Genomic DNA, 15,929 nt, shown 5'->3' on the forward strand with positions numbered 1-15,929 from the left:
TATATACTTAATAATGTATCTATTAGCTTTTGATATGTGTATATATATAAATATATATATATATATATATATATACACACTATGGTTTTTTCAGTAGTCACATACAGATGTGAGAGTTGAACCATAAGGAAGGCTGAGCACCAAAGAACTGATGCTTTCAAATTGTGGTGCTGGAGAAAACTCTTCAGAGTCTCTTGGACACTAAGATCAAACCAGTCAATCGTAAAAGAAATAAATACTGAATATTCATTGGAAGGACTGATGCTGAAACTAAAGCTCCAAAACTTTGGCCACCTGATGCAAAGAGCTGACTCACTGGAAAAGACCCTGATGTTGGGAAAGATTGAAGACAAAAGGACAAGGGGGAGATAGAAGATGAGACAGTTAGGAGCATCTCTGACTCTCTGGGAGATAATGAAGGACAGGGAAGCCTGGTGTGCTGCAATCCAAGGGGTGGCAGAATTGGATACTACTCAGTCACTGAGCACACCCAACAGATTCTGTTGAGCCAATGATGCCATCCAACCACCTCATCCTTCCAGCTTCTGAAAAAGAAAAAGAGGAAAGCACTGAAACAGTAGGGAAAGGAAGCAGGGCACAACCTTGAACAAAATGACACAGCCCAAGGACACAACATAAATTGATTAGATTAGAACCAAATAGGTCCAAGGTGGCATGTCTCAAGAGATCTTGAGCTGCAAGACCTTGAGCATCAGTGTAGGCTTCATTATAACACATCAGAAAGTAGATAACACACCCACCAACACCAAGACAAGGCTGACCACAAAGGTCAAAAAGTGGGCAGTGGCCCACTTTCTGGAAATCCCCACCCCTTTCCCAAAATAGCTGGAATAGGCCTCCTACTTATTAGTCTATGAATTTACCCACCCCTATAAAAAGTGACAACCCAGTAACCCCCGAACCCTGAGGCTGCTCTTGCTCTCTGAGCGGGCTCACACTGTGGACTGTCTCCAAATAAATCCACTTCTTACCTTTCACTTCATCTCTCTCTTAATTCTTTCCACAATGAGACATCAAGAACCTGAACTTCTTTAAGACCAGAGGCTAGGTGTAAGATCTCAGTTAACAGATCATGGTTTCTGGTCCCGATGTGAGTTACACAGTTTCAGAGTTATTACAAACAAAAATGGTCGTTTCCCCTTTAGCTAGTAGGACTGCCACGTCATGTGAATTTCTCAACTCCACCTGCCTCTGCTTTTTCAGGCCCCAGTACTGCAGGGGCCGTGGCACCCAGGGAATCGACAGGCCGAGAGGTCAGGCGTGTAGAGCTGTCACCGCTGCAGAGCCAGCGAGCAGCAGGGAAACCCTTTCCCTTCATCTGCTGGGGGTGGGGCGCGCATCGATCGCGAAGGCGGCACGACGCCGGGTCGCCAGGGCGGGAGGCGTGGTGCACCCGGGGCCGGAAGCGGAGGGGGTGGGGGGCGCGGCCACACCCACCCTTGGGCTGGAGGACCTCGCCGAGTGCGGCCTGGGGCTGGATCGCACCAGGAGATGGCGGCAGCGGTGGCCGTGAGCGGCGCCAAGCGGAGCCTGCGGGCCGAGCTGAAGCAGCGTCTGCGGGCGCTAAGCGCTGAGGAGCGGCTGCGCCAGTCCCACCTCTTGGCCCAGAAGGTGAGAGACCACGACGACAGCCACCTCCGCGCCGGGGCTGCAGCTGGGCGACGCCAGACCTGCGGATCTGCGCAGGCGCGGCCCTTTTGGGCGCGCGCACGTCCGCCCGCCGCGCGCACGTTCGCTGAGCGCGCGCGTGCCATGTCCCCGTGAGCGCGCGCGAGTCCCACTGTGGGTGTCGGGGTGCTGTTGGGCACAGTGTGGCGGGAATCAGCGCGGCGTGGAGAGTTATGGGCCTTGTGAGGGAGAGGATGGAGGTGGGTGACAGGGTGCTGAGGCAAGAGCAGCGTGAGAACAGAAAGATCTGGAGGGCGGGACCACCTGGGTCCAAGGTGCCTTTAGTGACGCTTAAAGAATTATAGGGACTTCCGATGGTTACGACTGCGGACCTCCCAATGCAGGGGCCACGGGTTTGATCTCTGGTCTTGGAGAACTAAGATCCTTCACGCTTCGTGATGTGGCCGAAAAAAAAAAGTTATGAGAAAGAGTCCATAGCAGTAAAATGACCAGAGAAAGATACAGTTACTTCAGAGGAGCAAGTGCAAAATAGGGTGCAGAGATGCTCAAGGATGGAAGCCCTTCGGGGCCTGTGGAGGGCTGGGCCCTGTCTCCGTGGCCTCGGGCCTATCCTTCTATGACGCTGTAGGTGAACGTTAAGTACATTTTTGAATTAATGACAGAAAGAACTGATTCTCATACTCAGTCTGCTCAAGAAGATAGGAAGCAGGAGAGAGGGAACGGATTCCGGTTTCCTGTCTCTTGGTTTTGGTGCCTCCAGTTTGTTACTTTCGCGGACTAACTTGCTATACATTGATACTTTGTTCATGTGATGATACCAGTTTCTCTTATCAGTAAAACGGTCGACAGATCCTGTCCCAGAGGCATGTGCCAAAGGTGTCTGTGAGACTGGTTTTTGTTGGACACCAGAGGGGGAAAAAAATGAGTGTCCTGTGAATAACTAAATATTAGTGATTCTGTGTCAAACTAGTGATCTGTCTTCCTCAACATGCGGATGTTATATTTAGATGTTATCAGGATGTTAATATACCAATGTTATATTTGGTAAATATATTTGTTAAATTAGCTTCTTTGCCTTGATGTGCCTTGAAATTAGATGTGCCATAAGAATTTCCTAATTACCCTTCACTATTCTACCATCCATTAGTTTCTCAAATTCAAAGTTCCTATGGTTTAAAACAGTAAAGCGAATACAAGCATTTCATTCCACTCTTTGTGTATATAGGTGTGCATGAGGGGGGTGCTCTATGCAGATGTTAGTTTCTTCAAACTCAGTATTTTTAGCGATTTTGAGGAAGGCATTGGTTGCTTTAGTGAATGTAGAGACGCATACCATCTTATCCTTACTCTCTAGGTGCTTAAATTTTAGCTAATTAATTCACATATACTGAACCCTTTGTTGTTTAGTCACTAAGGCATGTTTGACTTTTGTGATCCCATGGACACACCAGGCTCCTCTGTCCATGGAATTTTTCCGGCAAGAATACTGGTGTGGGTTGCTGTTTCCTTCTTCAGGGGATCTCCCCGGACCAAGGATTGAACCCATGTCTCCTTCACTGGAGGAGCCATCAGGCTTTACCACTGAGCCACCAGGGAAGCCCATTTTGAACCCTCCTGTGGCCCATACTTAGCCATGTGCTTGGTTATAGGATGAAAAAGATAGGATTGTTGATCTAAAGGAGCAGTCTGAAAGAAGAAACAGGCATGTGAATAAAGAATTCCAGTACTTTCAGATAATCTGGATCTGGTGAACATCAACTGTAGAATTATAACTTAGGGGAGGGGGACTCAGAAGGCTTTCGTTCTATATGGAGATGTTTGAGATGTTTTTTGTAGTACAAGATGAATTTTGTCAGGTGAAGGGAAGGTAGGATGAATGAACATGTACAGGAATAATTTGGCAAGAGAAGGAAAGGCACAGTTGAACATGGATTTTGGAGCTCTGCAGATCTGGATTAAATCTGGCTACACTGCATTTTAGCTGCCTAGGGCCTTGGACAAATCCCTTAATCATTCTGAGCCTCTGGTTCCTTATCTGTAAAAGGGATAATGCCATCCTTGCAAGACCTATTATGAGGATTATATAAGTGGCTAAGGGATGTATTGATAAATCCTGTAGGAAGAGAATATTGGCAGCACTTTTGGAATATAGGTTGGGGATGGAAGAATGAGGAAAAAATATTTGGAGGGCAGTAAGGGGCTGTTGTGATAGTTTAGATGAGAGATAATAAAGCTGTAAACAAGGGTGTGGATGGTGAAGCTGAGTGGAAAAAGGCAGGTGAATGGGAGACTATGCAGTGAGACCCAGCAGGATTGGGCAATTAATTGGATGACATTAGAAAGTACTGGGAATGGGGAGTCACTTATGATTTCAGAATTTAGAGCTGGAGGTAAAGGTTTATTTATTTATTTTTTAATACTTATTTATTTGGCTGTGTTGGGTCTTAGTTGAGGTACATGGGCTTAGTTGCTCCCCAGCATGTGGGATCTTAGCTCCCTAACCAGGGATTGAACCTGCTTTCCCTGGATTGCAAGGTGGATTTTTAAATACTGGACCACCAGGGAAGTCCTGATAAAGGGTTTTTAACATTACTAGGTGCAAGGAATATAGGTGTTGGAGTGGATTTTGGAGGGGCATGGGGAAAATAAAGATGAGTTCAGTTTGGTTTCTTTGTCTTATGGTAGATTAGAAACAAAACACTCGAGGTGGGAATAGGAGCCATATAGAGACAGGACCACTGCTAGTAGTACACTGACAGCTGAGCGCTGGCATCTGAGGAGAGACCCACAACTCTCAGTAATAAATACACTTGAGCCCATATACCCAGATGTACTCATATAAGACGTCTATTTCATAACCAAAGATTTCATAACTTACTGTATATGATGAACTCCAATATTTTCTATTTCATTTGCTGATTATAACTCACTGTTGTTTCATGACCAACCCATGGATCAAGGCCCAAAATATCAACGTACTGGGACTAGAACAATGATTTGCCATAATGTGTATTCAATACAATAAAGGTATTAAATGATGCCTTTCTCCAATAATTTTAAAGTAGGCATATTCTTATTGACAGAAATTTTAAAAAAATAATTTAGAACTGTTACCAGAAAATGATATATAGTAAAGAAATTAAACTTTATGCTGTAGTTTGACTTCTCAGCAAATAAGATGAGGAAATGAGTGCCCAGTACTCATTTTATCTGACATCCTATGTGCCAATTTCTTTCTTTTTTAAAAAATATTTATTTATTTGACTGCTTCCCTGGTGACTCAGATGTTAAAGAATCTGCCTTCAATGCAGGAGACCTGGGTTTGATCCCTGGGTTGGAAAGATCCCCTGGGGAGGAGGGCATGGCAACCCACTCCAATATTCTTGACTAGAGAATCCCCATGGACAGAGGAGGCTGACAGGCTACAGTCCATAGGGTCGCAAAGAGTTGGACAGAAGTGAGTGACTAAGCACACAGGAGGGACTTAGTTACAGCAGGTGGAATCTAGTTCCCTGACCAGGGATGGAACCCAGGACCCTTGCATTGGGAACACAGAGTCTTAGCCACTGGACCAACATGGAAGTCCCACTTCTGAATTGTTTTAATTTTGGTAATCTTAATTTCCAAGTATTTAAAAAAATTCTCTGCTTTCTTTCCAAAGCAGCCTTTTGCCCTATAGATGCATCTATCTTCTTGAACTTGTCTGAGAAGACTAATTAGAATTAAAAAAAAAAAAATCCATGTTCTCTGAATTATAATTATCTGTTTCCTGCTGGATCAGTCCCCTCACCTCCCCTTTTAAAAAATCCTTCTAAAAAAAAAATCCTTCTAATTAGTGTTTGGCTTTCTAAAATGTTTGATGAACCTTTATTGTCTGTACATATTTATGAGTGAGGGTGTGATCACTAAAATGGGGATTTCCTTTGCTTTTAGTAGTCACTTTGGAATTCTGTGGTAAGAACGGATTCTTGTCTGACCTATATCCTTGTTCTCCCAGTGTTGTAATCTGTTGCTCTTATCTGTAAATATTATCCTATCCAGGGCTTTTCTGGTGGCTCAGTAGTAAAGAACCCATCTGAAAATGCAGAAGATGCAGGTTCCATCCCTGGGTGGGAAAGATCCCCTGGAGAAGGAAATGGCAACCCACTCCAGTATTCTTACCTGGGAAACCCCATGAACAGAGGAGCCTGCCATGCTACAGTCCATGGGGTTGCAAAAGAATTGGACAGGACTGAGCACTTATGTGCACGCATGTGTATGTGCACATAAATGAGATTTGAGGAAGAAAGGTAAGTGTGTATACACAGTCTCACACTGAATTTTAACTGATGTTTGTTACTGCTTGTTCAGGTTTTGATTTTCTATGTTCTGCTTTAAAGAGCCCAAGACAGACACTTAACTTTCCCAGAAAGTACTTGGGTGCCAAAAGCCTCAGGTCTGCCCAGTATCCAGGTCTCACAGTTCCATTTGCTTTGCCCACTTTGGGCCTGATAACAGCTTTGTAACTGCTCAGAAAGATGGAGTTAGCTTCCTTCCTTGGCACTGGTTTGGTGTGCTTTGTCTACTTAACTCTGAGTCCTTTTTTATGAGGAATAACTGGACACTGTGCCTGTGTCTTTCTGGCACTCATATTTATAAGCCACCTTTGCAGTCACTTTTCCTTCTTAGCTCGGAGAACAGGGCAGAACAGAAAAGGAAGAGAAGGGAGCTGAGGGCTAACTTCAGAGACTGGGGATGTTCTGGGATTATTAACATTTCTATAGCGAGCAACGCTCAGCCCATTGCTCCTGCTTCTTGTTAAACTGAGTACAAAAGAATGCTTTCACCCAGGTCCTCCTTATTAACACAACGTGGCACTCATTTTAGAGGGCCTTTGCTTCTCCAGGATCCCCCACCTTCCATCTTTGTGAACACTTTTATTTTTTATATTATTAAAAAAATTATTTTTGGTGCACCTACTAACCCTAAATATTCATTGGAAGGAATAATGCCCAAGCTGATGCTCCAATACTTTGGCCACCTGATGTGAAGAGCCGACCCATTGGAAAAGACCCTGATGCTGGGAAATATTGAGGACAGGAGGAGAAGGGGGACAACAGAGGATGAGATGGTTGGATGGCATCACCGACTCAATGGACCTAAGTTTGAGCAAACTCTGGGAGATGGTGAAGGACAGGGAAGCCTGGTGTGCTGCAGTCCACGGGGTTGCAAAGAGTTGGACACGACTGAGCAGCAACAACTGTGGCATGTGGGATTTTAGCTGCCCGACCAGGGATCAACCCTTGCCCTGTGCAGTGGAAGTCTTAACCACTGGACCATCAGAGAAGTCCTGGTCTTTGTTAACATTTTAACATTCATTTGAATAGAAGAGCTTTAGCAATTGGGAGGGACATGGGTAGTGCCAACAGAATTGTATGGCATGTCGTCTGCACCAGGGAGTTTATAGACTGGCTAGGATGCTCTGTTTAGGACTCACAAAACAATGAATAATTGACTTAACAGCAGCAGCACATAGCTGTTAGGTTGTATAGTGACTCTACACATAGTGAGGGTTCTGCAGAAGTCAGGAAAAGTTAGGACTTGAATTGGGCTTAAGTGGTGGAATTTGAGAGGAGAGAAGGCTGACAATCTAGGGAGTAAAGAAACTTGTGCTGGTTGGGGGTTGAGGGGTGGCTTCCCTGGTGGTCCAGTGCCTAAGACTTTGTACTTCCAATGTAGGGGGCTGGGTTCCATCCCTGGTCAGGGAAATAGATCCCACATGCTACAACTAAATACTAAATATCCCACATGTCGCAACTAAGATCTGATGCAGTCAAATAAATATTAAAACAATGACAACAACAGCCACAGAGGAAAAAAAAAACAAGCTTATGGGAGCCAAGGTTCGGAGTTAAAGCAGAGACTCTGAGGGAAAGAGAGAAGTCTGCTAGAATGGGCACTACACACCTCCCTCCTAATTGCTAAAGCTCTTCTATTGAAATGAATGTTAAAATGTTAACAAAGACAAGGACTTCCCTGTGGTCCAGTGGTGGTGGTCAAGTTTGGAATTTTCCATATTTTTAGACAGCAGGGTCCCACCGTGACCTTTTAATGAAGTTTTGCATCTGCTAGAGTAGGAAAAGATCTGGGAAGATTGAGGGCAAAAGGAGAATAGGCCAGCAGAGGATGAGATGATTATATAGCATCACCGACTCAGTGGGCATGAATCTGAGCAAACTTTGGGAGATAGTGGAGGGCAGGGGAGTCTGGCGTGCTGCAGTCCATGGGGTCCCAAAGAGTCAGACACGACTTAGAGATTCAACAACAATAACAAAGAGTAGATGTGCCAGAGAGGCGTTAAGGGATCAGAGAAGTAAGTGTTGGGTCCAGAAGTACGAGTCAGGCTTCAGGATGCAATATTATTTGACATATTTTTATCACTCCACTGTTTGTATGTGTGTTTTTGGTTAAAGAGTTTGGAGAAGTCTGAGAGAAAAGGGAGGAAGTGTTAAACCTGTTAAGGGGAGCCACTTGTTTTAAAAGTATCATCTGGGAAAATTTAACTGCCATCATTTCTCGCTTAGGTGTTTACCCATAGTGAATATCAAAAGTCCAAAAGGGTGTCCATCTTTCTGAGCATGCCAGATGAAATTGAGACAGAGGAGATCATCAAGGACATTTTCCGACAAGGCAAAACCTGCTTTATCCCGCGGTACCAGTTGCAGAGCAATCACATGGATATGGTGAAGTTAGCATCGCCAGAGGAGATCGCTTCACTGCCCAGAACTTCCTGGAACATTCAGCAGCCTGGGGAGGATGCGGTCCTGGAGGAGGCCTTGTCAACAGGTGAGCGTTACAGTGTTAGAACTGCCACCTTAGGATGCTGTCCTGCTGCGCTGGCTGTTAAACCTCTGATCTGCTTGTCGTGGTCGAGTCGGGAGGGTCACTTTTTCTACAGGGATGAATGTGCATTTCACTTATGTTCCAAGCCACCCACTTAACCTGACTTAGGGTGAGATGCCCTCTGTGACATGTCAACTGTAATAGTGAAGTATCAAGATATTGTTAGGGGCTTCCCTGGAAGCTCAGTTGGCAAAGAATCCATCTACGATGCAAGGAGACCTGGGTTCGTGCCCTGGGTCAGGAAGATCCCCTGGGAAAAGAAATGGCAACCCACTCCACCTTTCTTGCTTGGAGAATCCCATGGACAGAGGAGCCTGACGGACTGCAGTCCATGGGGTCACAAAGAGTCAGACATGACTGAGTGACTAAGCAGGACGAAGGTATTGTTCCTTTTCACAGACTGTTGCCCTGAACTTCTGGGTTGGATAATACATTTTTCCTAAATAATACTTTGTTTCCCAGGACTTCCCTGGAGGTCCAGTGTTTAAGAACCTGCCTTCCCTGCGGGTTCAGTCGCTGGTTGGGAAACTGAGATCCCACATGGCTTGGGGCAAATAAACCCTCCGGCTGTAGGAAGAACCCTTGTGCTTCAGCAAAGGCCCAGCGCAGCCAAATTAAAAAAAAAAAAACCTGCATTTTCCGTGGTTTCAGTTGCAGTCTGTCTGGTAATTAGTGAGTGAGTGAAGTCTCTCAGTTGTGTCCAACTCTTTGCAACCCCATTAACTGTAGGCTCCTCCATCCATGGAATTTTCCAGGCAAGAATACTGGAGTGGGTTGCCATTTCCTTCTCCGGATCTTCCCATCCCAAGGATTGAACCCAGGTCTCCCACATTGTAGGCAGATACTTTACCATCTGAGCCACCAGGGAAGTCCACCAGGGAAGTCTGGTCATGAGTACGTTATTATTAATGCTGTAAGCATTTGTGTCTCCAGCACAGACTTGTCAACTCCTTGGGCGTCACATGGTCATCTCACACACAACATGTTCCAAAGTGAATCATGCTCCCTTATGCCTCCTGTCTTGTGTTTCTCTTAGTGTATTGTACGCTCACTCACCCAGTTGACCACATCACAAGTCTCAAGATCACCCTTGATTCTTCTCTTTCTCGCATGTTCCATGTGTGGCCCATTGCCAACTCCGGGTGATTTTACTTGTTGTTCAGTCACTAAGTTGTGTCCAACTCTTTGTGACCCCATGGACTGCAGCCCGACAGACTTCTCTGTTCATGAGATTTCCCAGGCAAGAATTCTGGAGTGGGTTCCCATTTCCTTCTCCTGGGGATCTTCCTGATCCAGGGATTGAACCCAGGTCTCCTGCATTGGCAGATAGGTTCTTTACTACTGTGCCACCAGGGAAACCCCTGAGGATTAATACTTATTCAATCTATCCACTTCTCTCTTATCCCACTGCAGTCCAAGCCACTATCCCCCCTTGTCTGGGTTATAATAGCCTCCCAACTCTTCTTCCTCTCCACGCCTTGTATTCTGTCCTCCCTCTCAGTCATATTATTTATATAGTCATTGCAACAAGATTTCTGAAATGCAAAGTTGACTTCTTCTCTCCCCAGTTTAAAGTCTTGCATTGACTTTCTGCTGCCCTTACTTTGAAGTAAACATTCCTTAACAAGATTCTTCCTGGACTTCCCTGGAGGTCCAGTGGTTTAGATGGACCTTCCAGTGTAAGGGGTACAGGTTAGATCCCTGGTGAGGGAACTAAGGTCCCACATGCTGCAAGGTATGACCAAAAAAATAAAAATGAAACAAAAAATCCAAGGGTCTTCCTGATTGAGCCTTGCTATTCTTTCCATTTGTACATCTTTCTACTCCCTTACTTTATCATCTGAATTCCAGCCCACTCTGAATCTCTTTCAGTTCCCCAACCCTATTTAAAAAAAAATTGAAATATAGTTGCTTTACAATATTGTGTTAGTTTTAGGTGTGTAGCAAAGTGATTCAGTCATACATATGTTACATATATGTATTTTCTCCATTGTTGTCCATTAAAAGTTATTTTAAGATTTTTGAACATAGTTTCCTGTGCTATATAGTAAATCCTTGTTGCTTATCTATTTTATGAATAGTAATTTGTGTCTGTTAGTCCTATACTCCTAATTTATCCAAACCTGTTTCCCCCTTTGGTAAACATAAGTTTGTTTTCTGTGTCTGTGAGTCTGTTTCTATTTTGTATGTAGATTCATTTGTATTATTTTTTTAGGTTCCACATACAAGTGAGATCATATAATATTTGATATTATATCCATCCATGATGGGCTTTGCCAGTGGCTCGGTAAAGAATCTGCTTGCAATGCAGGAGCCACAGGAGACATAGGTTGGATCCCTGGGTTGGTCAAGAAGATCCTCTGGAGGAGGAAATGACAACCCACTGCAGTATTATTGCCTGGAGAATCCCATGGACAGAGGAGCCTGGTGGGCTACCATCCATGGAGCCACAAAAGAGGTGGACATGACTGAGCGACTAAACAACAATAATAGCATATCTTGCACCCTGCACCCGCAACTCCTCTGCACCACTGGCTCTAAGGTGCCTGTTCTTGTCCTCTATCCTCTGTCCATTTGACTGAGGTCACCTGTGCCTTCAGCAGCAGGAGCAGCGTATGCTGTGGAATTGCGATCCACCTGGACTGCAAGCCCTCAGCTTCATTTCTTATGAGCTGAATGCCTTCAAGGAGCAGTTAAACCTCTCTGAGCACTGTGTATGTATCTTTCTTCAGGGGATGGTAGTAATGCTTGCCCTCCTGCCTCACCAGGTAGATGAACTGATCAGCTTATGTGATTCATCCTTCTGTCCCAGGGGTATAGAATGGTGCCTGCCACATTGTAGACACTTCACAAATGTTAGCTTCTGTGTTTCTTCTCCTCTTCTAGAAGGTGGACTTTGGATAAGAGTCAGATGTTGCATAGGATGATCTGAACAGGTGGCTACTTGAATATAGTCAGGAAACTTAGATAACAAGAGATGTCTTATTTTATCTTTTACTCTCATTCTTCCCTTCATAGTAAATAGAACTAGATCAGCATCTTTCTGGGGAACCACAAAAACTGTTCCCAGAGGTAGGAGAAAGGATTCTGCCTGCTTAATGGACCATGGGCACCTCGCAGTGTAGGATATGAGCTGATCACACCAGACTGCATGGGCAGGGATAGCTGGATGGACATTTCACTGCTGTCCGTGAGGACTGTTATAACAGACAAATTGGTGAAAAGATTAAACATGTGCACACTGCTATATTTAAAATGGATAACCAACAAGGACCTACTGTACAGCACAGGGAACTCTGCTGAATGTTATGTGGCAGCCTGGATGGGAGGGGAGTTTGGGGGAGAATGGATACATGTATATGTATGGCTGAGTCCCTTCTCTCTTCACCTGAAACTATCAAACTATCACTACATTGTTAATCGACTATACCCCAAAACAAAATAAAAAGTTAAAAAAAAAGATTATTTACAGACATGGAAAATAGCATCCCAAGAGCAAAAGCAGGAAGTCATGGGGCAGACGTGTGGGACAAGGAATCTATCCATTTATCTAGGATCGCCCAAGTGTAATGGGAGATGCTATGGGCGAGGTGATTGGATGAGAGTGTTGTGGCTGTGCCCCCAGTTAAGGATGTGGATGTTACCTTTAGGAGATTGTTATTGACGGAGAGTTTTGGGACATAGGGAGTCATGGTGAAAGATGGATTTGGACCAGCAGGGCCTGGAGCTGGGATGACAGTTGGAATTCCAGGAGAAATGGCATCTTCAAAAAGTTGAGCTGAGGTTTCTGGCAGGATACAGAGCGGGCATGGAGAAGTTTATCAAGTTCCTGTAGAGGATTTTGTGGAGATGTGGCCATGATAATGAACTTAGCAAGAAGAGCAAGGAGAAAGAGAGAGAAGGTTATGCATAGGATGTGTTGAAAGGAATGTTAGAAAGCTCCGTTTAACTGCTGGACTCTCACACTTACTGTTTTCAGCTTTCTCTTTAGTATTAAAAGGAGCCCTCTGGCCAAGCTGATTATATTGTCCTACAAAACCCAGGATGGACAGTCTGAGTTCAGAGCATCCTAAGAGGTGTCTGTGGCCCAGCTGCCGCCTCCTTGGCCAGAGGTAAAAAGGATGTTTTGTGAAGGTGAACTGAATCCTCAGTGCCTAGTGTGTACTTTCAGTCTCAAGAATAAATTAAGGCCTTTAGAGAATCCTCTTTCCTCATTTTTTTTCAGGGCCTAGTTCCTAGGCTTTTATTTTTTGCCAGGGGGTGGGGGAGTGTCGATGAAGATTGTACAGCTCAGCGTCTGCCCCATCTCCCAAAGTTAACCTTACCCTGCCAATTCCCTTGTTGCTGACTCTGATGATAGTGTCCTGTGTGTACCTTACTGTCCTTTTTCCAGCTGCTGACGTTGTTTCTACTTCCTTCTACGGGAAACTCTTTCCTTATGTTCTGTGACGTGGGTCCACAAAGGAACGCAGGAAAAGATGTGTGCAGGTGTGTTCTGGGCATAATGACAGAGCTGAACTCTAAGCTCAGGAGGAGGACTTAGAGGGGGCGGAGTCTAAGCCAGAAGTCACTGTGATTCCTGAGAGAGATGAGCAGAGCAGGGACAGGGAGGGAAGGTGACGGTCAGTGGCCAGAGCCCTATAGCAAGTTGGGATTAGAGTAGATGAGCAGGTTTCCTCAAGAAGGTCATGCCTGTCATCGGAGGTGTGCTCAGCCAGGTTTTGGCAGGCAGGGGTTGGCAGGTGTGCTGAGTGCCCAGGAGAAGCTGAGTTCATTTCGCAGTTCCGCAGGCAGTCAGAACAGCTGCTGATAGTGGGGGGCCAGCCCTTGCTGGTACGTCTTTGCCAGCAACGCTGTGTGCGTGGTCAGTCCCTACTAAGCTGGAGGTCACTTGGACCCCCCCAGGACAGCCCTCAGACCACAGGACAACCCTCAGAAGGCTGAGGCTCGGTACAGGATGGCCACCAGGTAGACGGCTGGGTTGGGTGTGTTCTGCTGCTTGTGAGAAACGCTGGTGTGTATGGCTCCCCGCCAGGGGCTGGAGGGTCACTCCCTGGACTCACAGAGTCCACGGAGCTCCTCACGACCTTTGTGGCCTTCTGCACACCTCTAACTGTGGACAGCTTTTTGTAACTTTGAAGACCCTGCCCTCCTCTCTGAGCCCTGTGGTGACAACACCATGGCCATTTCTGGTCCTTGTGTCCCTGGGAGAGTTCTGGCCAGAGGACCAACCACGGGACCCCATCTGGTACCTTTGGAATGTTCCTGAATAGGTCAAAGGTCGCATTAACGTGAATCCAGGAAAGCAGGACAATTTGGCCTCCCCGCTTCTGTAAGAGGGGAGATGAAAAGGGTCAGCTTGGCCCTCCTAACAGCTCACCCTACTGCTGCTCGTCGACTTTGACAAGAGCTCTGTCCTTCCTGATTTCCCTCTGACCCTCTCCCGCTCTGCCAGTTGTCAGCGCACTAGGACATTGGCTCCCAAACTTGGCAGGAGTGTGTGTAGGGTCATCTGTATGCTTAGAGAAAGAAATTAAGAGAAAAAGGACTTCTTAGGCCCTATCCTTGGAGATTCTCTTCATCTTCTTTAACATTTATTTTTATTTATTTGTCTGTGCCAGGTCTTAGTTGTGGCATGTGGGATCTTTAGTTGAGCCATGTGAACTCTTAATTGTGGCTCGTGGGATCTAGTTCCCTGACCAGAGATAGAATCCGGGGCACCTGTGTAGGGATAGCAGCCTCTCAGCCACTGGACCACCAGGGAAGTCTTGAGATTCTCTTTAACTAGGTGTGGATAGGGCCTGGGAATCTGGCATTTTCATACATGTATACATGAAAAATGGAGAAGGGCATGGCAATCCATGCCAGTATTCTTGCCTGGAGAATCCCATGGACAGAAGAGCCTGGTAGGCTACAGTCCGTGGGATCGCAGAGTCAGACACGACTGAAGCAAATTTAGCATGTATACTTGAAAGAACTGCCAGAGGATGGATGATGGGCTTACTAGTTGCTGAGTAATTTTTCTTTCTTTCTTTGTCTTTTTAGTTTTTTCAGAATTTCTACAGTGATCGTCTATTTCATTAAAAGTCAGAAAAGAAATACACATCATTTATCAATCCTTATATACACTACCATGTGTGAGATAGCTAGTGGGAAGCTGCTGTGTAGCACAGGGAGCTCAGCTTGGTGCTCTGTGATGACCTCGAGGGGCAAGGGTGGGAGATCATGCGGGAGTGGACATATGTAAACATACAGCTGGTTCACTTTGCTGTACAGAGAAACTAACACAACATTGTAGAGCAACTGTACTCCAAAAAAAAGAGAAAAAGGACGTCGTTGAAAAACAAAAACCAGATCGGGAAGTGATCAGTCTTTTCCTGCCCACATTGGACATTGTGCCATGGTAGGGTCTGAGGAGAAAGATGGGTGGGTTGTTACTGACGTCTTGCACCTTGATAATGAACTCCAGTGGGTGCTCTGGGGGTCAATTGGCGGTCTGATCCACGGCTTGGGCCAGTAGCACGTACTGTGCCTTCCCCTCCTGGCCCAGGCTCTTGGTGACATGGATATTGCCTGTGGCCTCATCAATCACAAATACAGTAGCTGCTCCCTCTCCAGTCAGTGGGTACCTGGTGTGGCCCTCGCCCCTGTCCATATTAACCTTCCTTATAAATTTGCTCCTCTTTTCCACAGGGGGACTTGACCTCATCTTCATGCCGGGTCTCGGGTTCGACAAACAGAGCAACCGTTTGGGACGGGGCAAGGGCTACTATGACACCTACCTGAAGCGCTGTCTGCAGTCCCAGGACGTGAAACCCTACACCCTGGCCTTGGCTTTCAAAGAGCAGATCTGCCTCCAGGTCCCGGTGGATGAGAATGATGTGAAGGTAGACGAAGTGCTTTACGAAGACTGCTGAGCATCTTTGGCTCTGACGACCGCAGCTGAATAATCAAGGTTTTGTGCCAGAAAAAAAATGTATTTTCTCTTTGTCAGAAATTAGTAGAAATTGCACACTAATATGAATATGGGCTATATTGTTTTTAATGTAAGATACACCTAACATGAAACCAGTTTTAAAAATCAATAGCCTTGTGTGTAATAGAACATTGATTAAAAGAGAGGCTATCACTGTGTGATTTTCAATTTAACTTTCTGGCCTTAAAGTCCCAGGTTGGTCCATCTGCTTTGTGGTGGTGGTGGTTTAGTTGCTCAGTCAAGCCTGACTCTTGGTGACCCCATGGACTATAGCCCGCTAGGCGCCTCTGTCTATGGGATTCTCCGCAAGAATACTGGGGTGGATTGCTGTTACCTCCTTTCGACCCAGGGATTGAACCCAGGTCTCTCACATTGCAGGCAGATTTTTTACCACTTGAGCCCTTAGGGGATCCCCGGTTCT

General features: G+C 45.7%; 1 protein-coding gene across 2 annotated transcripts; it reads left to right on the top strand.

Moving 5' to 3' along the window:
• Positions 1-1,426: 1,426 nt before the first annotated feature.
• Positions 1,427-15,664, top strand: MTHFS (methenyltetrahydrofolate synthetase). Of its 2 annotated transcripts, none has more exons than XM_043490389.1 (3): positions 1,427-1,632; positions 8,214-8,475; positions 15,226-15,664. In XM_043490389.1, exons 1-3 carry the CDS (start codon positions 1,513-1,515, stop codon positions 15,447-15,449), a joined length of 606 nt encoding a protein of 201 aa, XP_043346324.1. In that variant the 5' UTR covers positions 1,427-1,512; the 3' UTR covers positions 15,450-15,664. The 2 variants fall into 2 exon arrangements, with proteins under 2 accessions (XP_043346324.1, XP_043346325.1); XM_043490390.1 differs by lacking the exon at positions 1,427-1,632 and adding an exon at positions 1,760-1,889.
• Positions 15,665-15,929: the final 265 nt, after the last annotated feature.

This window comes from Cervus canadensis, chromosome 17 (assembly GCF_019320065.1).
Source record: "Cervus canadensis isolate Bull #8, Minnesota chromosome 17, ASM1932006v1, whole genome shotgun sequence".
Classification (NCBI taxonomy): domain Eukaryota; kingdom Metazoa; phylum Chordata; class Mammalia; order Artiodactyla; family Cervidae; genus Cervus; species Cervus canadensis.